Here is a 27,288-nt window from a genome sequence, read left to right on the forward strand (position 1 = left end):
TCAACTATTTTCCTCTGAATTTCTGGCTTTCTCATAGTCCCCTGTGGCGTCTGCAATTCGCAGCCGCACCATCAGCCGGGCCTATTAAAGTGTCCTGTAGCCGACCGTCCCCCTGATAACCTGGGAAACGACTCAGGGGCTGCATGACACCAGCCTATGTAGATGGGGCTGGATAATTGGATTCTGCTACAGCCAGAGGGGTGTTCTCTGGAGCTACGTCATTTATGGCATATCTTTTAAAGGAGAGGAATGTTTTCTGTCCCATGCAATTTACTATTGAATGGCCAGCATCCAATATAAGCCCACAGCCAGGAGCTGAGTGGTGTCTCTAGGTCTGAGGAGTATTTCGCTGCATTGTTGTAACCCAGTTTTGTTCTGTTTAGATGATTCAAGTTTAGACTCTAGAACAGTTCTGTTGAGTTTATAAACATTTTTTGTAATAAAACCCCTATTTTTTTCAACTTTACTTGCTCTCCCAGTTTTATGCTTACCCTGCTCCTTCACACCCCCTTACCTCATTGAGGTTCAATAGTCAACAATTCATTCTTTTTAGCTTTTCCTAATGCCTCAGGGGTTGGTGCTTCCAGAATTATATAAATATCCATTGCTGCTGATTTCCACACACAAATAAATCAAAAGGGATCACCCCAATCAACTCGATAATGAATCGATCAATATTTCCCCAAGTTTGTTCATATCCCGGACGCAGGATGCAATTTTGTTATGAACCGTAACGCTTTAGAAACAAACCAGCAGCAATAGACTACACCTGGAGTCTGGTTTTGATGTTAAAACCACTATCTTTATTAATAACTACTTATAATATTGTAACTTAAACAAGATAAACAGAAGTTAACAGTGTTTTATTTGAATAAATGTGTGTAAATATAACTCCCAAACTACTGAGCTCGGGGGAAACAAGGCTTGGAGTCTTGAGATAGTAAAGTATGAAAGCTCAGTTCATCCACGCAATAGGTGATGAGGGAGATATTTGTAATCCGGGGTAAATGTCAAGAGAAGGCAATTATGTTGAATTCCACAGGTTCCATGGTGGTAAAGCGAGAGAATAATCGCTGTAGATTTAATCCATCGTCATTCCAAATCCAAATACGAATTATCACCAAAAGCAAATTGTCACAAGGTGTATCGTCACCACACCCAGGCAAGGGTCAACACATCAGTGGTCTTCACATGATACCCCAAATCAGATCCACTCCTATGGATCAAACGAGGTGACCACCACACGTTCGATGTACGATGAATCGATAACTAACCCACACTTGTGGGCATAGGAAAGTTCCAAAGATTGACCCTTGGCCTTTAGTTCCCTGGTTTTGATCCTTTCATTTTTCCTCCTTCGTCTCCGTCTGACTCTGAGTGTCTGTGTCCTCGGTTAAAACTAAACAAGTTGTGAGCGATGTAAACAAGCTGCAAGGCCGACTGATACACCTTCTTAATCTGTTCTCTCTCTTAAAATGACAGTCCACAGCAAACAAAACCCAGGGATTCATAACAACAGCCACTCCCCATTGTGAACTGACTGGTGTGCCAGTAATTGGGACGACTGACTGAATCCTTTCCCACAGACTGAGCACGTGAACGGCTTCTACCCAGTGTGAACTCGCTGATGTACCTTCAGTTTTGTTGAGCAAGTGAATCTCTTCTCACAGACTGAGCAGGTGAATGGCCTCTCCCCAGTGTGAACTCGCTGATGTACCAGTAGGTTGGATGATTGAGTGAATCCCTTCCCATAGTCTAAGCAGGTGTACGGCTTCTCCCCAGTGTGAACTCTCTGATGTACCTTCAGTTTAGATGAGCAAGTGAATCTCATCCCGCAGTCTGAGCAGGTGAATGGCTTCCCTCCAGTGTGACTTCGCAGATGTCTCTGTAGTTGGGATGACAGTGTGAATCCTTTCCCACAGACTGAGCAGGTGAACGGCGTCTCCCCAGTGTGAACTCGCTGATGTACCAGTAGGTTGGATGACTGAGTGAATCCCTTCCCACAGACTGAGCAGGTGAATGGCCTCTCCCCAGTGTGAACTCGCTGATGTACCAGTAGGTCAGATGACTCACTGAATCTCTTCCCACAGACCGAGCAAGTGAATGGCTTCTCCCCAGTGTGAACTCGATGGTGTCTCTGTAGGTGGGACGACAGTGTGAATCCCTTCCCACAGTCTGAGCAGGTGAATGGCTTCTCCCCAGTGTGAACTCGCTGATGAATCTGTAGTGTGGATGACTGTGTGAATCCCTTCCCACAGTCTGAGCAGGTGAATGGCCACTTCCCGGTATGAACTTGCTGGTGTGCCATTTGGTCAGATGACCGAGAGAATCCCTTCCCTGAAATTCAGCAGATGACCAGCCTCAGCCCAGTGTGATCGGACTGGTCTGTCCGCAGGTGGGATGCCCGACAGAATCCTTTCTCACACACAGAACAGATGAATGGCCTTGCCCAGTGGGAACTTGCTGATGTACCTTCAACTGAGATAACCGAGTGAAACCATTCCCACAGTCTGAGCAGGAAGGATGGTCGATTGAATCCCTTGCTCCACTTCTTAAATATCGGGACAGAGACAGCAAAACTGCCGTGCCGTATCTGAGATTCGTGGAGACAAATTCCTTCTCGTTTTTAACCTGTAAAAAGATTTACATAATCCATCAATTGGTTTAGGACAACATCTGAGATGAAATTACTTGAGTTGCCGAGGTTTGATCTCGTATCACACTGTTACAGTGATGTTAAACCCAAGTTGGACAGAGAAATCATCTCCTGACTGTGCACAGTGCTGGTATCTGGAATGACCATCAATTCTCTGATGCTCTTCCTGTCTCTATAAGAATGGGGCATTTCTGCCATCTCGAATTTGTGCCTTGGCTCAGTTTGACTCTCTCTAATGCTCGTATTCCCTGTTCCTGCTGAGCAGCACGGGTGCCTGGCCCCACAGTATCTGAAACGCAAATAGTCTTTCTTGACGTGCTGCTGGGAATTCTTTTATGTATTATTAACTTAAAGTGCCACCGTTTTAACGCCATATAAAAAATTCCTGCTGAGATGAATGGTTGGTCCACACAGCTGTTACAAGTTCATAGAGTACATATTAGAATTATTTCAGGATCCTGTCACAGTCGTAGAAAAATACAAAACAGAAACAGGCCCTATGGGCCATCGAGTTTGTGTTGAACCATTTAAACTGCCCAGTCCCATACCCCTGCCATCCAGGAACCTATTAAAAACCTCTTAAATGTTGAAATCGAGCTCACATACACCTAAAAAAGGCTCTAAGCATAAACAAGGAAATTATGCAAACAACATTTCCAGAAAAGTTGGGATATTTTCCAAAATGCAATAAAAACAGAAATCTCTGATATGTTAATTCACATTTACCCTTATTTTACTGACAAAAGTACAAAGAAAAGATTTGCAATAGTTTTACTGAACAACTTAATTGTAGTTTGTAAATACACAAATGTAGAATTTGATGGCTGCAACACAAACACACTCAACAAAAGTTGGGACAGAGGCATGATTACCATTGTGTTACATTACCCTTTCCTTTTAATAACATTTTTGAATCGTTTTGGAACTGAGGATACTAATTGCAGTAGATTTGCAATTGGAAATTTTGTCCATTCTTGCTTGATGTAAGACTTCAGCTGCTCAACAGTCCGTGGTCTCCGTTGTCTGATTCTCCTCTTCAAGATGCGCCATATGTTTTCAATAGGATATAGATCTGGACTGGCAGCAGGCCAGTCAAGCACACGCACTCTGTGTCTGCAAAGCCACGCTGTTGTAGCCCGTGCGGAATGTGGTCTGGCATCGTCCTGCTGAAATAAGCATGGATGTCCCGGGAAGTGACGTCGCCCTGATGGCAACATATGTCTCTCTAAAATCCTAATATATGCCTCAGTCAGTGTTACCTTCACATACATGAAACTCACCCATGCCGTGGGCACTGATGCACCCCCATACCATCACAGATGCTGGCTTTTGTACCTTTCTCTGATAACAATCAGAATGGTCGTTTTCACCTTTGGCATGGAGAACTCAATGCCCGTTTTTTTTCTTAAAACTAGCTGAAATATGGACTCATCTGACCACAGTTCCACAGTCTTTCAGTCCATCTGAGATGAGCTCAGGCCCAGAGAACTTGCTGGCGTTTCTGCATAGAGTTGATGTATGGCTTCCTCCTTGAGTAATACAGTTTCAAGTTGAATTTCCGGATGGAGCGACGGACTGCATTAAGTGACAATGGTTTTCCGAAGTACTCCCAAGGCCAGATGGCTACAATTGTCACAATAGCATGACTGTTTCTTAGGCAGTGCCGCCTGAGGGCTTGAAGATCACGTGCATTCAACAGTGGTTTCCGACCTTGCCCTTCACGCACTGAGATGTCTCTGAATTCTCTGAATCTTTTCACAATATTATGTACTGTAGATATTGAAAGACCTAAATTCTCTCATGAATTTTGGCACAAAGGGGTGAGCCACGACCCATCCTTGCTTGCAAAGACTGAGCCTTTGATGGACGCTACTTTTATACACAGTCATGATAACTCACCTGCTACCAATTAGCCTGCTTCATGTGGAGTCTTCCAAACCGGTGTTACTTGAATATTCTGTGCACTTTTCAATCTTATTTTAACTCTGTCCCAACTTTTGTTGAGTCTGTTGCAGCCATCAAATTCTAAATTTGTGTATATTTACAAAATACAATTAAGTTGGTCAGTAAAACTATAGAAAATCTTTTCTTTGTTCTTTTGTCAGTTAAATAAAGGTTCACGTGAATTAACATATCACAGATTTTTGTTTTTATTGCATTTTAGAAAATATCTCAACTTTTTTGGAAATGGAGTTTGTACACTGCTTTGAGGATTTGTTGGAAGTATACAGAATTATAAGGGTATAGATAGAGGTATTTGCAAGCAGCATTTTCCACTGATGTTGGGTGGGCTGACAAGCAGAGGTCATGGGTAAGTGACTTCACCATTTATACAATACAATACAGGCCCTTCGGCCTACAATGCTGTGCCACATATTACTTACTTTTGAAATTACCTAGAGTTTCCCATAGTCCTCTATTTTTCTGCGCACCATGTACCAGAAGCCTCTTAAAAGACACGATTGCATCCGCCTTCATCACAGTCGCCGGCAGCCCATTCCAGACACTCATCACTCTGCGTAAAGAAACTCAGCCCTCGTGGTGATATCACGTGCCAGGACGTGACTGGACAGAGTTCTGAGAATGCGCAGAAATGAAGAATGATCGAGAAGCATGGCAGTGTAAAACGTGGTTTTGTTGCTGTTAAATAAAAGGTCAATTCTTCCCTAATATAGTTTGTTATGAGTAACCCACGGTCCGTATAAAGAACACAACACCCCTGACATCTCCTTCGTACCTGCTTCCAAGCACCTTAAAACTGTGCCCTCTCCACGGGTTTTCTCTTGTTTGTGATTGGAGGTAGAACAAAGAAGATTTTCTCAACTGGTGATGTAAAAGATTTTGTTCTCTTTCGCCGAGTTCCTAATCCTTGCATTTAAATAGCTGGATCTCAGCTCTGTTTGAGAGATCCATCGGTTCCCATTCCCTCAGCAGCCGGAAGCTTCCCAGGGCCTGTGTACGGATCGTGGGGCTGAGAGAAGGGGAAGACAGCAGGACTGTCCCGGGATTGCGGGTCACGGTGTCCGGCATCAGAGCAATTGTTCCACACTCGGTGTTTAAGATAGCCGCCCGTAGATTCATTCTTACCTTGAACGCTCCTGCTGAGTCCTTTTGTATACAGCGCGCATGCGATCTGAATACGTCAACAACCTTGACGCCTGCGCATTTGATTGGTGGTTCAGAGGCAGAGAAATTTTAAACGCACTGTTTTATGGGTAATCACGGTGCCATAAAAAGTTCCTGCAAGCACCGGTTTTATGTCCACACCTCAGGGTTTTTTCTGTGTAGAAAACTCAGCAGCTCTTTTAACGTAGAAAGCGGCTCCCAAAAACAATATCAACAGGCATTCTGTTTATCTAATACCGAAGTACAACCCTCTTACAAATGAAGATATAAAACACAAACGATTCTGCAGTTGCTAGAAATACAGACACACACACACAAACCCACAATGCTGGAGGAACTGTGCAGTTCAGGCAGCAACTAAGCAGAGGAGTCCACAGTCTAGGCATGCTGAAGGGCTCGGCCTAAACGTTGTCTATTTATTCCTCTCCACATTTTCTGCCTGATATGTTGATTTCCTCCAGTATTTTGCAGAAATTGACCACTTTTTTTTCAATCAAGCAGTTTCCAAATGTGTCTGATCTTTCATTTGTAGCCACATCCTGCAGGTTTGGTTTGTCTTCTTCCTCCTCCTTGTAAACTCCAGGCCCCATCTCTTTCTGGAGCCCCAAATCCCTGACTGGCAAATTGGTTTCAGACTCTGCTCCATTCACTCGCTAGTCTGCTGTCAGACTTCAGAGGTGCATTGTAACAACCCAGCAGTTCGAAGCGAAGACCTTTGAAATTAGTGAGAATGACCTAAAACATTGAAAAGAGTGGGGAAGAAGGAGTTTAACCATCTTCGTCCGGAGCCCTGAACAACGTCACAACCACAGTGAGCTCATCGTCTTGTTCAGACGGGAGAAAATCATGCAGGAAATTCATGCAGGTGTATAAGATGATGAGAGGCATTGGTCGTGTAGATAGTCAGAGGCTTTTTCCCCAGGGCATAAACGGCTAACACGAGGGGGAATAGGTTTAAGCTGCTTGGAGGTAGGTACAGGGGAGGCGTCAGAGCCAAGTTTTTTTTTAAACAGAGAGTGATGTCTGTGTGGAATGTACCGCCAGCGTCGGTAGAGGCGGATAAAATAGGATCTTTTAAGAGACGCTTAGATAGGTACATGGAGCTTAGGAAATAGGTGGCTATGCGGTAGGGTAATTCTAGACAGTTAAGAGACTAAGTTACATGGTCGGTACGATATTGTGGGCCAAAGCATCAGTAATATGTTGTAGATTTCTATGTTTCTGTGAAATTCAAGGGAAATCTCCTATCCCACGGAGTAGTGACTAGTTGCAATCTGTCATCTCAGGGAGGGTGAGAGGGGAACGGCAGGGATAGATTTTCATATACTGATATGGAACAGAAAAATGGACAGGGACCAGCTGGGCCGAGTGGTCTCTCAAGTGAGACACGGGATTTGATACAAACTGATTTATCTTTCACAGCTCCACAATATTAAACACCAGTCTAGTTTAAGGCTAACATCAGCAGAACGGACTCCTCCAATGCTCAGTGACCAGGGTTCAGTCCTGGGTGCGATGAGCAGCCGCAAGAACTGCAGAATCTGACAGTAACAGTCCCTCATGAACCCGCAGCTGCCTTCAGTCACCGTGATGGTTAAACATTTAACACGAAGCTGATTTGAACTTCCTCCCTGATGTGAAGTTGCTGGTGTTGCAGCAGCTGGGATGATTGAGTAAAACTCTTTGCTCACTCCGGACAGAAATGTGGCCTCTATTTATTGCGAACTCACCGGAGCATCACAAGGTGGATTAACTGAATGAGTCTCTTCACACACACGGAGCAGGTGAACGGCCGCTTCCCAGTGCGAAGCTGTTAGTGTATCTGCGATGGCCGACTGAATCCCTTCCAAAATGAGAGCCAGTGAATGAGGTCACAGTGCTATAACGTCATGGCGATGTATCCAATCAGTTCACGGACATGGACACGTGATCGGGCTCTCCTTGTCGCGAGTGGGGCGCTGTCTTCTCCAGCATCTCCGCCTCCACATTCAAGAATCGGCGGCTTTCAAGCGCTGGTGAACTGACAGATACAGCGGAACTAACGTGTTGTTGTGTTTGTGATTCCCATAGACAAATCCTTTGCCTTTTCTACACTGTTAAAAGCTTACAAAGCACGTTGGAGGGTGAAGGACAACACTTCAACTCAGTTAATTTTACTCTCCATGGTGGCTTCTGAAAAAAACTGTCACAACTCAGAACAAGTTGGAGGAACAAGACTTCATCTTCTAACAGGCTACAGTTTCGGCATCAGGCACAATATCAAATTCTCCGCTTCCCTCTCTGTATCAAAATGGATCATTCCTCCCCTTCATCAGTCTGTGACTTGGCTCAGTTTGTCTCTCTCCTTCGCATTCTGAGCATACGCCACACACCTACTGAGATCACATTTTATTTACACGGCTGTGACTAGAGACTTTCTGATTATTATGTCCCTCCCGGCATTTGACGGTGGTAAACTGCCGGTAGTGTGTGTCTGGATGAGTGGGTCGTTTTCAGACTGGAAGGAGGTAGCGTTTGGAGTACCCCAGAGATCAGTCCCTGACCACAGTTGTTCACAGTTTAATGTCCTGGCGGAGGCAGCGAGATGTGAGATGTCCCAGTCTGCTGGTGAGGCAGAAAGAGTGGAGTTGGGGGAGGGGAGGCTATTCACATGCAATTTCGTAGCTTTGCAATCAGTACATAGTGCACTGTGGGGCTGCAGTGGCGGGTTCCAATCTGCTAATTAGATTTGCTGACCACGGTACATTGATCCGCCGGATCCCAAATAATAACGAGGCAGCGTATAGAGAAGAAGTCATCACCCCGACACAGTCATGTCAAGAAAACAACCTCTCCCTCATTGTAACGAAAACAAAGGAGCTGGTTGTGGATTACAGGAGGAATGGAGACAGGGAACAAATTCAACATTTCCAAGTCTGTTATTGACACAAATGCACATTTTAGTATTGATCATGACACAATGTATTTTAAATATCGTTAATGACATAAAACATATTTACAGATTGTTACGGACAGAGAATCGTATAACTTCTGTTCCGCGTATTTTCTGAATGTACTTGCCTGTGATGCTGCAACAAGTCAGTGTTTCTCTGTCCCTGTACCTTCCCGTACTTGAGCACTTGGCATTAAATTCAACAGGACCTGAGAAATCTCAGTGAGATTTGATTAGTGATGATCACCTTGGCAGCTCGGTAGGTCGAATGTATGCGACAGTACACTGTTAAATGCAAAACCCTGAGCAGTGTCGATGATCAGAGGGATCTTAGACTCCAAGTTCATCGCTCCCTGAAAGAGACTGCACAGATTGATCGGGTGGTTAAGCAGGCAAATGACATGGTTGTCTTTATTAGTTGAATCATTGAGCTCAAAAGTCGGGAAGTTGTGTTGCGGCTGTTACGAGCCTGCGGTCGTACTGTGACTGTTTCTTTAAGAGCCCCGGCGTGTGGAGGCGGGACTATGACGTCAGTCACAGGCTGACAGCGCTGACTGTGGACTGAACCATAAGAGAGAGAGAGAGAGATCTGCAGACAGGCAGTCGGCCAGTCTAAAGAGAGAGAGAGAGAGACTGGAAAAGCTGATCGCTTCAGTTAGTCGCAGCTGAGGCTTGGAACTCTCCTATGTCCACAAGAGTGGGTTGATCATCGGTACACGGAAACACAACGAGTGTGTGTGGCTGTCACTTCGTATAATCCATAGGAGTGGATTGTGGAATACATTGTGTTAACCCTTGCCTGGGTATGTTGTGTGGTAACCCCTGGAAGACGGTATTCCTGTGACAGGTCACTTTCGCTGATAACTCGTATGTGGACGGATTCAGCGGATAAGAACTTCGACGGCGGTTGGTTGAAGTAACGGCCTTTTCTCTGCGTTTCACCCTGGATTACAAATATCTCTCTCCCATCATTTATTCCGTGGATTACTGAACTTTCTTACTTTACCATCTCAAGACTCTAAGCTTTGTTCCCTCAGTCTCGATAGTCTGGGAGATATATTTACACACATATACACATAACACTGTTAACTTCCCTTCATTTCGTTAAGTTACTATATTATAAGTCGATACTACTAAAGATAATGGTTTTAACATCAAAACCAGACTCCAGTGTGAACTCCAGTGCTGCTGGTTCGTTTCTAAAACGCCACAGTTTGGAACACAGTTTTATAGAACTAGTTAGACCACATCTGGAGTGTTTCACACAGTTCTGGTCGCCCCCATTCTCGGAAGGATGTCGGGGCTTTGGAGAGGGCGCAGAAGAGGTTTACCAGGACACTGCCTGGATTAGAGGACATGAGCTATAACGAAAGGCTGGACAAACTTGTGTTGTTTTCTCCAGAGCGGCGCAGGCTGGGGTGAGACTGGATGGACGTTTATAAGATTACGAGAGGAATAGATAGAGTGGACAGACGATATATTTTTCCTGGGGGTTGAAATGTCTAATACAGTTAAGGTGAGAGGAGATGTGAGCGGCGTTTGCGTCTTTCCACAGAGTAGTGGGTAAACGGACATCTGTCTGGGGGTGAGAGACCAAAGCGGCCATGTGATCCCGTTTCCTGTTCACATTTCTCTGCAGATCTGCAGCATCTGCGGGTCACTGCTCTACCTATACGTGGAGCTTCATCTTTCCCCGTTCAGACAAGGCAGTGAGATCCGGATCTGTCACGTCCTCTCGTTGTGGTGGACAATATGTTTTTTTTTCGGCAATATTTTCAGCATGTTTCATTCCACTGTTTTTACCTGCTGAAGTGCTGCCGATGTTTCTGGGTGTCTGACCCACTTATGTGAGAATTTAGCTTTTTATAATTATCTGAGCTTCTCATAAATGTGTACAGTTCAGTTAAGCTTCACTCCACTACTTCCAAAGCAACAACCCAGTCAGTCAAATAGTTCCACACAATTAAAATAGTTTATTACATCTTTTTTTCATTTTGTACTATTTATATAATTTAACAATGTGATAGTTATATTCTTATATTAAATCACAATTGTTAAAATCTATGCTCAAAAATTAGGTTCTACTTCTGAACGAATTTCATGACATATGCCGGTGCTATTAAACTTGATTCTGATATTGATATGGGAGACCCACCACCAGTCACCTGATCCCAGTTACCGCAGATCGTAATGAGAGATTAAAGCCTTTTCTATTTATTTGCGTTCCTCAGAAAGACAACAGTTCAGTTTCCTTCTGTGGTTCCAGAGCAAAAGCTCAATCTGTCTAATATTTGCACACAATTAAAATGGGGAATTTGTTTATTATCATCATGTACTGAACGACAGTGAAAATCTTCCCTGATGTACCATCCACACAGATCGATACATTACAACGGTACATCGAGCTGATATACGATAAAACAATAACTGTAACAAACATTATGGCTGCAGAGAAAGTGCAGTGCAGATAGACATATGGTGCAGGGTCACGTCGAGTTACATTGTGAGGTCGAGACCATTTTATCATTCATTTGGCTTTTAACTGCAGACAGGAAGCCGTCCTTGAGCCGGGTGGTTCGCTTTAAGGCTTTTGTATCTCTTCCCCGATGGGGGAGCGGGTTTGCAGGAAGAATGTACAGGTTATGAGGTTCTTTGTGTACATGCCCTGTTTTTCTGAGGGAGAGGAAGTGTACGGAGAGTCCATGGAGGGGAAGCTTGTTTCTCTGATGTTCTCTGATGTTCCTTGCAGTCATGGGCAGAGAAGTAGCCATACAAAGGCGTGAAGTATCGACATGGAGCTCAGAGACCTCGGCCTTCACCCTGCCTTGTGTAGCTGGATCCTGGACTTCCTGTCAGATCAGCGGCAGGTGGTAAGAGTGGGCTCCATCTCCTCTGTCTCTCTGACCCTCAGGACACATACCCCAGTGGTGTCTCTTTGGCCCTCTCCTTTACTCTCTGTGCTCCCATGACTTGTGTTGCCACCCACAGCTCCAACCTGCTAATGAAATTGGCTGACAGCACTACATTGATTGGCCTAACCTCAAATAATAACTTTCAATCGATCAAATGCCTCCCGACAAGGTTCAGTCCAAACATACTTTTCACGCTTCTTCAGGAGATTGGTCAGAGAAAGAGCGATAGCAGCAAAGTTCTTACGAAAATATCCATCCATTCCCAGAAACCTTCTAAGAGCCTTCTTATCAGTCAGAATAGGAACTTGAGAAATTGCCTGGACTTTTGCCCGAACAGGAGCCAACTTGCTTTGACCAACAACATAGCCAAGACAGGTCACAGTGGCATGGCCAAATTCACTCTTAGCTAACTGTAAGGTCGTCCTGAGAAAGCCTGTCAAACGGCTTCTCTACTGCAGAGATATGCTTTTCCCAAGTGTCACTCCCTGTGGCTAAGTCATCAATATAGGCATCTGTGTGTTCTAACCCTCGAATTACAGAATCAATCATTCTCTGGAATGATCCTGGACCATTTTTCCTTCCAAAAGAGAAAACATTGTGTTCATACAACCCAGAAGGTGTCACAAATGCAGAAATTTCTCTACCGCTGTCCGTCAATGGATCACACCAATACCCTTTCAACAGATCAATCTTTGTAAGAAATTTAGCTTTTCCAGACTTATTGATGCAATCATCCTCCCTAGGGATAGGAGAGGATTCTGTTTTTGTTACTGCATTTACCTTCCCATAATCAGTGCAAAATCTAACACCACCATCAGGTTAAGGCACAATAACGCAGGGTGAGCTCCAATCTGATGCCAAAGGACTAATAATACCATTTTCATCATATATTCAATTCCTTGCTCAGCCAATTTACACTTTTCGACGTTCATGCAATATGGGTGTTGTTTAATCGGTTTGGCTTGACCAATATCTACATCATGTACTGCGACTGTGGTTTGCTTGGGAACATCGTGAAATAAATCTTTAAACATCAGGATTACTTCCTTCAGCTGTTGTTGTTGCTTTGGCTGCAGATGAGCCAACTCGTTAGCAATGTTTTCTGGAACAACCGAGTTCATTAGCCTAACTGGGACCATGTTTGGCTTGTGAAAATTCTCAGACGAGTCGATTGTTTCATTCTCAATATGTTTTGACAACAACACTCACAGACGGTGCCTGCTTGTCAAAATACGGCTTCATTATATTTATGTGTACCACCTGTGTTAGTTTACGTTGGTCGGGTGTTTTAATAGCATTATTCAGATCATTAATTTGAGAGACTATTTCAAGCACCTTATCTCCCACCTGATATTTTCGTTCTCAAGCCCACTTATCAAACCAACACTTCATTTTGTTTTGAGAGATCTTTAAGTTTTGTCTCACTAGACTACAGACTTGGTGTAGTTTATTCTTGAACTTCTAAACAGAGTCTAACAAGTTAACATGTACATCCCCATCAATCCACTGTTCCTTTAACAAGGACAAGGTTCCCCTCACTATAAATTTTAAAAAGGGTTCACCGAATGCAGTTATAGGGCAGAGTTGGGCCACTGGGGTGACCTGATTCGGTTTACCCACAACTTGACAAGTGCGACAGCTTCTGCAAAAGGTCACAACATCTTTCCTCAAATTAGGCCAGTAGAATTATTACATAACTGTTTACAGTTTTATTCACTCCAAAATGTCGACCTAATGGCATACTGTGGGCCAAAGTTAAAATTTCAGCCATATAACTTTAGGAACTACAACTTGGTGAACAATTTCCCATTCCTCACTCGCTGGTATAGCAGGTGGCCTCCACTTCCTCATTGACACTTCATCATGAGATAATACCCTACTGGCACATTCTTAATCTCATCATCTGAGAGGGCTGTTTCTTTTAAAGCTTCAATCTCAGGGTCTCGGTTCTGTTCTGCTATAAACTCCTTCCTAGACAGGGATAAATCTTTCTCATCAGACTTACGACTGAATCCTGTTGAAACAATGAAGGCAGAAATTCCCTGACAAGTCATCATAACCTGAATCCCGATTTTGGCTATCATGGGTATCAGAATCATGCTGCACAGATTCGTCTGCGTTGGCATACTTTTAGCCATACTTTGAGTTCCTGCGCAGGAAGGATAAATGTTAAAATCCATCTGTGGGTTGTCAGCGGTTGTCTTAGTTGTCAACAGCGCTGCAGGAACAATTTTAGGTCATTCCCTAACAGCAAACTAACAGCTTCCAATGGTAAAATGGAGTATAATCCAATTGTAACAGGTCCCAAAAGCAACCCTGACAGTAAATTTACCTTGTACAATGGCACAGAAACCATGCTACCCCCAAAGCCTTTAATAAGATTTACTTCATCAGTGTTCGTCTCATCACCAAACTTTAGAATGCTGTCTAATATAAGTGACTGAGAATCCCCAGTAACTCGAAGAATTTTTGGTAGTTGGGTTGACCCTTCCTTTACTAATACAAACCCATTTGACATAAAATGATCAAAAGCCTTCTTAATTCAGTCAGAGTTCTCAGTCCATAACTGAGCCTCAACAGAATGTTCAGAACCCTGTGGGTTTATAGGTGCGTCAACAAACTGAACACCGGCATTTGGGACTGGCTTCTTTTCATTTTTCTTATTCAGGATAGAACAATTAGCCATCACATGACCAGCTTTCTTACAATAGTAACAAGCAAGACCAGAATATTTCTCTTTCAACTGCTTCCCTTCATCCTTACTCTTGTCACTAGTCACAGCTGTAATTTTTGGTTTACCCTGGTGATCTCTGGCACTCTTTTGGAAGCTCTTATTTGGGATAATCTTAACCTTATGAGTAAAAGCAAACTCATCTGCTATTCTATCAGACTCCTGCAAATTGGCAGTATCCTTTTCATCTAAATATGTCTTTATGTCGTCAGGAGCACACCTTTTGAATTCTTCAATTAAAACTAACTCTTTCAAGCTATTAAAATCATCATATACTTATCATCATCATCATATATGTGCACCAGCGATCAAAACACACAGACTTCTCATAAGCAAATTACATATGTCCGGTTCACAGATTTCCACAAATTTCAAAACTTTTGCCTGTATGATTCTGGGACCAACTCGTAAGCTTTGAGCACAGCCTGTTTCACTATGTCACAATCAGCTGCTTCATCAACTGTCAAAGCAGAATAGGCTTGCTAAGCCTCCCCCTTTGTAAGAGAACCAACCCTCTTTTGGCCACTTTAAATTCTAAGCAACCTTCTCAAAGTGCTGTAAGTATTTATCAACCTCTTTCTGATCAAATGGAGGTACCAATTTAATTTCCTGACTAGCCTCAAACTTATTACCAGAGTCTAACGCTAGACCCCTTTGCTGAAACCACTGTATCTTTTCCAGCTCGAATAGCCTCTGTCTTTCTGCTTCCTCCTTCTGTTTTTCTGCCTCCTCTCTGATTTTCTGCCTCTCTAGCCTCAAATTGCCTCTGCCTTTCCGGAGCCTCCATCTTTAATTTTTCTAACTTGTCCTGGAGCTCAAGCTCACTAGGTTTACTTCCAGGAAACACGTCCAACTCCTCCACTTTAAACACACCCTCAGATACATAATGTTCAGCTATTACCCTCTGCATCTGTTCCCTCCTCATTGTCAATTTCAACATAGCAAGTTTTAACCTTCCAGCAAGACTCAACAACTCAATCCGTCTGGCATCCTCTAATGCCTCAGAGGTTCCTGCTTCCAAACAATAATCAGCATCCGCTGCTGATTTTCTACACACAAACATATCAAAAGGGACTTCCCCAATGAAATCGATAATTAATGACTACGCCCCCATAGCTGTTCATATCCCAGATGCAGGCCCCAATTTTGTTATGAATCGTAAAGCTTTAGAAACGAATCAGCACCAATAGACTACACCTGGAACAACACACACAAAATACTGGTGGAACACAGCAGGCCAGGCAGCATCTATAAGGAGAAGCATAGTCGACGTTTCAGGCCGAGACCCTTCGTCAGGACTGCCTGAGACTGCCTGACAAAGGGTCGCGGCCTGAAACGTTGACAGTGCTTCTCCTTATAGATGCTGCCTGGCCTGCTGTGCTCCACCAGCATTTTGTGTGTGTTTGACTTCCAAGCATCTGCAGATTTCCTCGTGGAGACTACACCAGGAGTCTGTTTTTGATCTTAAAACTATCTTTATTAGAATCGACTTATAATATAGTAACTTAAGCAAGATAAACAAAAGTTAACAGTGTTATGTGTATATATGTGTGTAAATATAAATCCAAAACTATTGAGCTTGGGGGGAACAAGGCTTGGAGTCTTGAGATGGTAAAGTATGAAAGTTCAGTTCAACCACAGAATAGGTGATGAGAGAGATATATGTAATCCAGGGTAAATGTCGAGAGAAGGCAATTATGTCGAATTCCACAGGTTCCATGGTGGTAAAACAAGAGAACAGTCACTGTAGATATTATCTGTCATCCTTCCAAATCCACATAATAATTATCACCCAAAGTGACTTGTCACAAGGCGTATCATCTTCAAGTGAATTACCACACCACACCCAGGCAAGGGTTAACACATCGGTGGTCTTCACATGATACCCCAAATCAGATCCACTCCTATGGATCAAACGAGGTGACAACCACACAGACGATGTATGATGAATCGATAATTAACCCATACTTGCGGGCATAGGAAAATTCCAAACAGTGACCCTTGGCACCTACTTCCCTTGTATCGATCTTTCCATTTTTCCTCCTTCATCTCCGTCTGACTCTGAGTGTCTGTGTCCTCAGTTAAAACTAAACAAGCTGTGAGTGATGTAAACAAGCTGCAAGTCAGACTGATTAAACTTCCTAATCTCTCTCTCTTAAAATGACAGTCCACAGCAAACAAAACCTAGGGATTCATAACAACTGACTGGTGTGCCAGTAGTTGGAATGACTGAGTGAATCCTATCCCACATTCTCAGCAGGTAAATGGCTCCTCTCCAGTGTGAACCCGCTGATGTCTCTGTAGTGTGGAAGAGTGAGTGAATCTCTTCCCACATTCTGAGCAGGTGAATGGCCTCTCCCCAGTGTGAGCTCGCTGATGTTCCAGCAATCTGGATGAGTTATTGAATCTCTTCCCACAGACTAAGCAGATGAACGGCTTCTCCCCAGTGTGAACTCGCTGATGTACCAGTAATCTGGATGACTCAGTGAATCTCTTCCCACAGACTAAGCAGATGAACGGCTTCTCCCCAGTGTGAACTGACTGGTGTCTCTGCAGGGAGCGTGAGTGACTGAACCTCTTCCCACATTCTGAGCAGGGGAATGGCTTCTCTCCAGTGTGAACTGGCAGATGACTCTGCAGGTGGGATGACTGAGTGAATCTCTTCCCGCATTCTGAACAGGTGAACGGTTTCTGCCCAGTGTGAACTCGCTGATGTCTCAGTTGGCTGGATAAAGCACTGAATCCTTTCCCACATTCTGAGCAGGTGAATGGCTTCTCCCCAGTGTGAACTCGCTGATGTACCAGTAGGTTGGATAACTCACTGAATCCTTTACCACATTCTGAGCATGTGAATGGCTTCTCCCCAGTGTGAACTCGCTGATGATTCTGTAGTTGGGATGACCGAGTGAATCCCTTCGCACAGACTGAGCAGGTGAATGGCTTCTCCCCAGAGTGAACTCGCTGATGTACCAGTAGGTTGGATAACTCACTGAATCCTTTCCCACATTCTGAGCAGGTGAATGGCTTCTCCCCAGTGTGAACTCGCTGATGTAACAGTAGGTTGGATGACCGAGTGAATCTCTTCCCACAGACTGAACAGGTGAACGGCCTCTCCCCAGTGTGAACTCGCTGATGTCTCCGTAGGTTGGATGCCTGAGTGAATCTCTTCCCACAGACTGAGCAGGTGAAGCGCCTCTCTCCAGTGTGAACTCGCTGGGGACTCCGTAGGTTGGATGACTGAGTGAATCTCTTCTCACATTCTGAACAGGTGAACGGCCTCTTCCCAGTGTGAACTCGCTGGGGACTCCGTAGGTTGGATGACTGAGTGAATCCCTTTCCACAGACTGAACAGGTGAATGGCTTCTCCCCAGTGTGAACTCGCTGGTGAGCCATAAGGTCAAATGACTGAGTGAATCTTTTCCCAGAAATTCAGCAGATCACCAGCCTCTACCAGGTGTGGTGTGAACTGACTGGTGTGTCCACAGGTCCAACTGAATCCTTTCTCACACACAGAACAGATGAATGGCCTTGCCCAGTGTGAACTTGCTGATGTACCTTCAATTGTGATAATTGAGTGAATCTATTCCCACTGTCTGAGAAGGTGAACAGCCTTTCTCCTGTGTAAGATGACTGGCTTGCTATTTGGTCAAATGATCAATTGAATCCCTCTCCACAGTCTGAGCAGGAAGGATAGTCGATTGAATCCCTCGCTCCACTTCTTAAATATCCAGACAGAGACAGCAAAACTGGCGTTTTCTGTTTGAGATCCCCGGCGACAAATTCCTTCTCGTTTTTAACCTGTGAAAAGATTTACAAAATCCATCAATGGGTTTAGGACAACATTTCCGATGAGATTACTTGAGTTGCCAAGGTTTGATCTGGTATCACACTGTTACAGTGAGGTTCTACCCAAGTTGGAGAGAGAAATCACCTCCTGACTGGGCAGAGTGCTGGTATCTGGAATGACCATCAAACTCTCCGATGCTCTTCCTGTCTCTATAAGAAGGGGGCATTTCTACCATCTCCAATCTGTGACCTGGCTCAGTTTGACTCTCTCCATTGGTATTATTCCCTGTTCCTGCTGAGCTGCATGGGTGCCTGGCCCCACAGTAACTGAAACAGTCTCACTCAAATTGTCTTTGTGGATGTGCATCTGGGAATTCTTTTATGTATTATTAACTTAAAGTGCTACAGCTTTAACACCATATAAAAAAATTCCTGCTGAGATGACTGGTTGGTCCGCACAGCTGGTAAAAGGGGTTAGAGTGAATTTTTGTAATATTTCAAGTTCTTGTAGAAAAGTACAACACAGAAACAGGTCCTTTGGGCCATCTGGTCTTGTGCTGAACTATTTAAATTGCCCCTCCCACACTCCTACAATCCAGGTACCTACACAAACTTCCTAAATGTTGAAATCGAGCTCGCGTGCACCACTTGTGCTGGCTGCTCATTCCAAACCTAGATGACCATCTGTGTGCAGAAGTTTCCCCTCATGTTCCCCTTAACATTTCACCTTTCACCCTTAACCCCTGGCCACTGGTTGAAGTCCTACCCAATCTCAGTGGAGAAAGCCAGCTTGCATTTACACTATCTATGCCCCTCTACCACAATCAAATCTCACCTCAATCTTCTACATTCCAAAGAATAAAGTCCTGACCTGTTCAATCTTTCCTTATAACCCAAGTCCTCCAAACTTGACAACAGCCTTGTGAATTTTCTCTGAAATCTTTGAATCTCTTTTAAATCTTTCCTGTCAGTAGGTGACCAAAACATCACACAATACTCCAAATTAGGCCTCTTTTACAAGTCAACATAATATCCATCTATTGTCAGGATTTGGTTCACGAAAGCCAATGGGCTAAAATCTTTCTTTCCGTCACTATCTAACTGTGATACCACTTTCAGTGAATTAAGGACTTGTATTCCCAGGTCCCTTTCTTCTACAACACTCCTCCGTGCCCGACCAGTCACTGTGAAAGACCTCCCTTGGTAGGTCAAACCAAAGTGCAACAGCTCACACTGGTCTGAATTAAATTCCATTTTCCATTTCTCAAACCATTTTCCCAGGGGGTCCAGATTGCACTGCAAGCCATGATAGTCTTCCTCGCTGTCCACTACACCACCCGTCTTGGTGGTCATAAATCTGCTAATCCAGTTAACCACACTATCATCCAGATTACTGATATAGATGACAAACCACAACAGATCTAGCACTGATCCCTGTGGCAACCACTAGTCACAGGCCTCCAGTCAGAGAGGCAACCATCTGCTACCACACTCTGGCTTCTGCCAAAGACAGTGTCTCATCCAATTTACTATCTCATCTAGAATGCTGAGTGACTGAACCTTCTTGACCAACCTCCCATATGAGACTGTGTCAAGTGCCTTGCTAACGTCCATGTAGACAACATCCACTGCCTTGTCTTCAACCACTTTCCTGATAACTTCCTCAAGAGACTCTGTAAGACTGGTTAGACATGACCTACCATGCACAAAGCCATGCTGTCTATCCTTAATCAGTCCACATCTATCCAAATACTTATATTTCCGGTTCTTGCACATACGTTCCAGTAACTTTCCCACTATTCACTACTAGTCACCACTCCGTGGGTTTGGAGATTTCCCTTGAATTTCATAGAATCATAGAAATCTATAGCACATTACAGACCCTTTGGCCCACAGTGCTGTGCCGACTATGTAACTTACTCTAGAAACTGACTGGGGTTTCCCTAGCGCATAGTCCTCTATTTTTCTGAGCTCCATGTAACTATCTGAGAGAGTGTTAAAAGTCCCTGTTGTATCCGCCTCGACAACCGCTGCTGGCAGTGCATTTGACACATCCAACACTCTCTGTGTAAAAAACCTACCCCTGACATCCCCTCCGCATATATTTCCAAGCACCTTAAAACTATGCCCCATCCTGTTAGCCATGTTAATGCTGGGAAAAAATCCTCTGGCTATCCACACACTCAATGCCCCTCATCATCTTATACACCTAAAAAAGGCTCTAAACATAAACAAGGAAATTTTACATTGCTTTGAGGATTTGTTAGAAGTAAACAAAATTATGAGGTTAAGTGGGTAAGTGGGGAAGGTGAAAATTTAATGGGAACATTTGGAAAAGTTCTTTGCTGAAATGGTGGTGAGAGTGCAGAATGAGATGTCAGCACTAGTGGAGAATATGAGCTCGATTTCACCATTAAGAGAAGTTTGACAGGTACCTGGATGGTAGGGGTACGGAGGGTGATGATCCCGGTGCAGGTAGTTGCATTAGAGAGATTAAATGTTTTTGGCATTGACTAGATGGGCCAAATAGCCTGTTTCTGTACTGAACTTCTCCATGTTTCTGTGACAGAGAAGCTGGCCAAACTTGTTTGGAAGGGAAAAGGTAGGAGTGACAATGGAGCAGCAATGGCTGGAGTTTCTGGGAGCAATTCGAGAGCTGAGTAATCGATACATCCCAAAGACGTGGAAGCATTGGAATGACAGCAGGGCACAACCGTGGATTAAATGAGAAACCAAAACCAACATAAAAGCAGAGGAGAGGGCAAACAAAAGAGCAAAAGACCATTAGGAAGCTTTTAGAATCCAAAAGAAGACAACTAAAGGAAAGTCAGATGAGTTCAGGAGTGGAATTATGAAATGGTTGTCATTAATGAGTTTTGGTTGCACCCAACAGTCCACGGCATTTAGAGGAACGAGATATCCAGGGCCTCAATATCTCTTGAAAACCAAGATTCCCTGCACTAGTTACCATTCAACTTTTATTTTGTCAGACACATACAAACTCTACACCCTTAAAATTTCACTTCTGAAGAACTCCCACTTACCAAGTTCTCCTTTGCTAAAAAACATCCTGTCCCAATCCACACTTGTCAAATCCTTGTAAATATCATAAAAATTGGCCTTTCTCCAATTTAGAATCTCAAGAGAGGTCCAGGCCTCTGCTTTTCTGTATTTACTTGGAATCTCATGATCAGTAGATACAAAGTGTTCCCATACACTAATTTCTGTCACTCGCCCTAGATCACTTCCCAATAGCTTATTGCACACTTCTACATCAGGAATTTTACAAACTGATTAAGGTAGATTTGATAAGCTCTACCCCATCTAGTCTTTTTACAGCCTAGGATTCCAGTCAATAAATGGAAAGTTAAAATCACTCACTTTATCAACCTTTGTTTCTTGGCATAGTCCGCAATCTCTCTACAGATTTGTTCCTTGAAATCCCTCAGACTGTTGAGCGCAAGCAAGTCCAAGTAATGGCTACAATATCATAATTTCATGTCCTGAGGTCTGAATGACATCTGTTTGCTGTCAAAAAAACAACCTTGCCCTCAATGTCACTGAAACAAAGTAGCTGGCTGCAGACTACAGGAGAAATGGAGACAGGCTGACCCAGGATCTGGGGTTGAGAGGGTGAACAGCTTTAAGTTCCCTGGCACACACAACACCGAGGATCTCACCTGGTCTGTACATACTGGCTGTGTGGTGAAAAAGGCACAACAGCACCACTTTCACCGCAGGCGGTTCAGGAAGTGTGGGACGGGGCCCCAAATACTAACAACTTTCCACAGGGGCACAATTGAGAGCATCCTGACTGGCTGCATCACTGCCTGGTATGGGTGCTGTACTTCACTCAGTTGCAGGACCCTGCAGAGAGTGGTGCGGACAGCCCAGCGCATATGTAGATGTGAACTTCTCACTATTCAGCACATTGACAAAAACAGGTGTGTAAAAAGGACCACTGTGTAAAAAGGATCATTGGGGACCAGAGCCACCCCAACCACAAACTGTTACAGCTGCTACCATCTGGGAAATGGTACCACAGCCTGAAAGCCAGAACCAACAGATTGTGGGACAGCTTCTTCCACCAGGCCCTCTGATTGATTAATTCATGCTGATACAATTGTACTTTTATTTATCCTGACTGTCCTGTTGTACATACTATTTATTATAAACTATTAAAAAATTTAACATTGCACATTTAGACAGAGACATAACATAAAGATTTCTACAACTCATGTATGAAGAATGTAAGTAATAAAGTCAATTCGATTCAATTCAACCTCTCCACTATCTGTTCTGTCATTCTGGCTCCGATCCTCCCTGCAACTTTAGTTTAACCACCCACCCCACAGGGGAGCACCAGCAAGCCTTGCCACTAGGATACTCATCCCTTTCTAGTTCTGTTCCACTAACTAACAAATCCCCTATCACCCCTTTGACTTTCCTCTGCCAGGTAATTCCCCCCAACAGTTTCTAAAGTGTCCACCTGTTGTTGTGTGGGATAGCAACAAGAGTACTCGGCGATGGCTATTTAACATTCTCCTTCCTGACTCTCACCCAGTTTCCTGTGTCCTGCACCCTGGGTACAACTCACCTCTCTGCTCGTCATACCTATCACACCCTCTGACGCTTGGATGATGCGGAATTCATCCATTTCCAGCTCCAACTCCTTAAAGTGCAGCTGGATATACGTGAGGACGTCAGGGACACTGGAGGTCTCCCCGCCTTCCCACCAATATCCCCTCTAATTTGTAATGACCAGTGTGTGCAAAAACCTTGTACTGTACAATTTTTACCCAGTGACAACAACATGTGCAAACTGAATTTTATATAGAGAGGTATTCATTTCAACAGCGAGCAAATCACTGTCAGTAAGAACTTTAATCTCCTCTGGTTGAGTCTTGATCGAGTTCATCTGCACTCTCACACAACCTATGTAACAGGTTAATGAAGGATTTACTCGCCACAGCTTTTGCAAACCACCTATTTGTGATTTTCTTGCTAAATGATGCTTTCAATTTCAGATTTCCAAATATCACTCCACTTCTTCCCACTTGAAAATTCTACAGCAACAATACAGACGGTATTGTACATAAGTATTTCCCCTCAAGTCTCACCCAGGTGACTGACAGTGGAGAACTCAGTGATGGTAATGCCAAGGAATACTGCCTTTAACGACAGTAGTCCATCTCCCTGGAGTCTGGCACATTTCTGATGTGAAAGCTACTTGTTGCCCGGGGCAAAGGTGTTTGATATCATTACGTAGCCAGACAGAATTGGTGGAAGCGTGTTCTCACTGGTAGAAAAATGCAGACCGAGAGGAGGTAGAACAAGCAACAGACACAAAATGCTGGGGGAACTCAGCAGGCCAGGCAGCATCTATGGAAAAGAGTACTAATGCTGAATTCCTCCAGCAATTTGTGTGTGTAGCTTGGATTTCCAGCACCTGCAGATTTCCTCTTTGTGATTGGAGGTAGATCAAAGATGATTTTCTCAACTGGTGATGTAAAAGATTTTAGAGCCATAGAATAGAACACTACAGCACAGTACAGGCCCTTCAGCCCTCCATGTTGTGCCAACCCATATAAACCTTAAAAAAAAGAACTAAACCCACACTACCCCGTAACCCTCCATTTTTCTTTCATCCATGTGCCTGTCCAAGAGGCTGTTAAATACCCCTAATGTTTTAGCCTCCACCATCACCCCTGGCAAGTCATTCCAGTCACTCACAACCCTCTGTGTAAAAAAAAACTTACCCCTGATGTCTCCCCTGAACTTCCCTCCCTTAATTTTATACATATGCCCTCTGGTGTTTGCTGTTGGTGCCCTGGGAAACGGGTACTGACTATCCACCCTGTCTATGCCTCTCGTAATCTTTTAGCCCTCAATCAAGTTCTAGACCTTTCATATTATTTCACATTTCATAAAGATTGAAACAGAATAGGCTGAAACACACTGTTCAAAAGTGCTGGCGTTCAATCCACTTGGTGCATTGACTCATTACATTTTTTGGGTGTTTGTTTGTCAGAAACACATCCAACAGATTTCCCATCAGAAGTGCAGAAAAATTCTGGACCTGATTTCAAATGAACCACTGAGCACTCTGAAAAAAAGGTGCGGCAGAGGCCGATTTCTCCCTTGTGCTTTTATTTTCAGTGTGAACTATGTAACATTGATGGTGATTAATGATCATTACTTTCAGGCGACAGCCCTCCAAACATGTGACGAACCACAGTAAAACTTAGTGAACCTGCCATGGTTGGGTCTTGGGTGTCGGACCAGCAGATTTTCTGTATTATTAGATGTTCTCATATTAATATATCATACCTCACTTCCAAATCACTGTTTTTAGACATCACATTACAGAATGATGTGTTCCACATAACCTCCAAGTTTAAAAGAAGCTCAGAAAATAAGGTCAAAGTAAGTTTCAAAGGCATCTGGGAAACAGAAACGTGCGAGTTTAAAGGGAGCAGAGATACCTGACTGACCTGCTTGAGGTGTTGAGCTACCTAAAATGCATTCTTGAACGTATACTGCAGATTTAAAGCATTAATTGGATTTAAATTATTTCATTAAATTAACATTATCTTGGATCTCTTAATCCTAATTCACAAGTTTAACGTAGGATTAACCCTTCTGCATTTGGATAACTACAATCTTTGTTCTTTTCTTTTGAAAAATGCAGTCACATGATAACACTATTCAAACTTCAGACCAAAAGTCTTTTTTTTCCCCACTTCTATTTTTTCCCAGGAAAAAAATACTATAAACTTTTTGCTATTTAAAATTGGTAACATTTGTCAATTCATGCTGTTGTTTAAAATTAAATTGCTTAACTCCCTGAAGCAAACTTGTAAGTTCACGAGCTAATAAAGAATTGAACAAAGAGGATTGTATATTTTACACACAAAGCAGCATAATGTCAATGCTCCTACATCATAAATTGGGAGACGAATGTACACATCCCAACCTTATTAGGTATTTGTACTCAATTTTTCCCACAGATGGTGAACTGCTAATCTTGGCTGGTTCATCAGGCATAGCATGGAGTAGATTTGAAGGGAGGTGGGGTGGTTTGTGTATTTGCGGCAGTGCTGGGAGGAAAAATCAGCATGAATGATGAATGTCTTTAATGTCCCTTCCTATAAAATACTCTACAAATGTTTCACACTTATTTGACCTTGAGCTTTTTTTTTCAAACATTAATACACTTTAGTCAGGATTACTTAGAATTTCAACATCTCTTTTCCAGCGAAAATAATAAGTGGGAAGGGGTATAATTTAAAGATCCTATATATTCAATTTAATCTACCCCATTCTAATGAGATGTTTATTCAGTTATTCATGCTATTGACAAGGCTCCGAATAAACCAAATGAGGACCAATAGGTGTGGTCCATTCTTACAACCAGTTCAATGGCATAATTTTAAACTCACTTCTCCACGTCTTCACATTTAGGAGCAGAATCACAAGAAGAGGTGGCAAATGACCAGGGAAAGCTTCACACAGAATCACAGAACAATTTTATAAAATTATTGTTGGCATGAAAGGAGATCATCAACCAGAACTATCCTCTCAATTCCAATCCTTTTCTCTTGCTCTGCATCACTCAAAAATTCCCTCTCATTTCCTTTCCAATTCTATTTGAAAGTACCATCTTAGTCTTTGACAGTACTGTCCTGTGGATATCCAATAACTGTGCTCTGGAAGTCCAATCCACAGTAGAATATTTGCTAATCTACAATGCTAGCAATGCACCTCACCATACTTTATGTCCAGTAATTTAACCAAGATTCCGATTTTCTAATCACAGAAAAGACTAAGTATTGATTTAAAACAAAGGCTAAGGTTTAAACTTTCATCTTATGCTGGATCATCTAATGTTATACTGCTTTTCCATATATATAATATAGATAGATGGATAGATAGATAGCTAGATAGATAGATAGATAGATAAATAAATAAATAAATAAATAAGGAATGACAGATAAGGTTGTGGCCTAAGGTAGAAGGAGTCAATTTTAGAAAATCTAGCACATCTATTTTTCAACATAGTCCACTCCTACATTTACACACTTAGTCCAGCGGTCGTGGAGCGTACGGATCTTGGACCTCCAGAGAGTGTCCACAGATGGGTGATGTAAAAGATTTTGTTCCCTTTCTCCGAGTTCCTAATCCTTGCATTTAGATAGCTGGAGCTCAGCTCTGTCTGAGAGATCCATCGGTTCCCATTCCCTCATCAGCCGGAAGCTCCCCGGGGCCCGTGTACGGATCGTGGGGCTGAGAGAGAGGGAAGAGGGCAGGACTGTCCCGGGGTTGCTGGTCACGGTCTCCGAAATTCAGAGGAATTATCCCGAAGTCGGTGTTTACGAAAAAAACACGGAGAATCGCTCTTACCTGCAACCGACATTTTCAAGGCCTCGTGTGCTGCGCGCATGCGTGATACTCGGGGACGTCGTCAGCCTGACGCCTGCGCAGTTCATCAGCGCTTCAGTGCCTGATAAGAATTATTCTGGCAGGGCCTTTTGGGTAATACCGGTGCCATTAAACAGTTCTTGAAGCACCGATTCAATGTCCATATCTCATTTTTTTTTCGGGTATATAGAAAAAATCTGAAGCTTTTTTAACGCAGGAAGCGGCTCACATAAACAATGTATTCAATATCCACGTGTATCTAATGCCAATGTAAAATGTGGATATAAAACACAAGAGATTCTGCAGTGGCTGGACATACAGAGACGCGCACACACACAAAATGCTGGAGGAGGTCTGCAGTTCAGGTAGTAACTAAGCAGTGGAGTCCACAGTCTAGGCATGCTGAAGAGGCTCGGTCTAAAAGTTGTTTATTTATTCCTCTCCACAATTGCTGCCTAATCTTTTGATTTCCACCAGTATTTTGCAGAAACTAACAATCTTTTTTCCAAATTTTTCTGATTTTCCTTTTGTAGCCATATCCTGTTGGTCTGTTTCTTCCCTCTCCTCTTCCTCGTAAACTCCAGACCCATTCTCTCTCTGGAGCCGCAAAGCCTGACTCAGGCTGGCAACTCTTTGGTTTCCGACTCTGCACCATCGAAGATTCACTCGCTAGTCTGCTGTCAGACTTTAGAGGTGCATTGTGTTACGAGACCGCAGGTTCGTT

General features: G+C 43.4%; 2 protein-coding genes across 5 annotated transcripts; both read right to left on the reverse strand.

The window, feature by feature from the left end:
* Positions 1–866: 866 nt before the first annotated feature.
* On the reverse strand, positions 867–7,982 carry LOC132388178 (zinc finger protein 239-like). 4 transcript variants are annotated; one of them, XM_059960528.1, is made up of 2 exons: positions 5,744–7,982; positions 867–2,631 (listed from the first exon to the last, which is right to left on the reverse strand). In XM_059960528.1, exon 2 carries the CDS (start codon positions 2,306–2,308, stop codon positions 1,607–1,609), a length of 702 nt encoding a protein of 233 aa, XP_059816511.1. In that variant the 5' UTR covers positions 2,309–2,631; positions 5,744–7,982; the 3' UTR covers positions 867–1,606. The 4 variants fall into 4 exon arrangements, with proteins under 4 accessions (XP_059816511.1, XP_059816509.1, XP_059816508.1 ...); XM_059960526.1 differs by having other exon boundaries at positions 5,053–7,982; XM_059960525.1 differs by having other exon boundaries at positions 5,041–7,982.
* A 7,763-nt stretch (positions 7,983–15,745) lies between these two features.
* Positions 15,746–26,676, reverse strand: LOC132388189 (zinc finger protein 135-like). The gene is made up of 2 exons (XM_059960547.1): positions 26,547–26,676; positions 15,746–18,155 (listed from the first exon to the last, which is right to left on the reverse strand). Exon 2 carries the CDS (start codon positions 17,748–17,750, stop codon positions 16,611–16,613), a length of 1,140 nt encoding a protein of 379 aa, XP_059816530.1. The 5' UTR covers positions 17,751–18,155; positions 26,547–26,676; the 3' UTR covers positions 15,746–16,610.
* Positions 26,677–27,288: the final 612 nt, after the last annotated feature.

The sequence above is a fragment of the Hypanus sabinus genome, unplaced genomic scaffold, assembly GCF_030144855.1.
Source record: "Hypanus sabinus isolate sHypSab1 unplaced genomic scaffold, sHypSab1.hap1 scaffold_276, whole genome shotgun sequence".
In the NCBI taxonomy this organism is placed as follows: domain Eukaryota; kingdom Metazoa; phylum Chordata; class Chondrichthyes; order Myliobatiformes; family Dasyatidae; genus Hypanus; species Hypanus sabinus.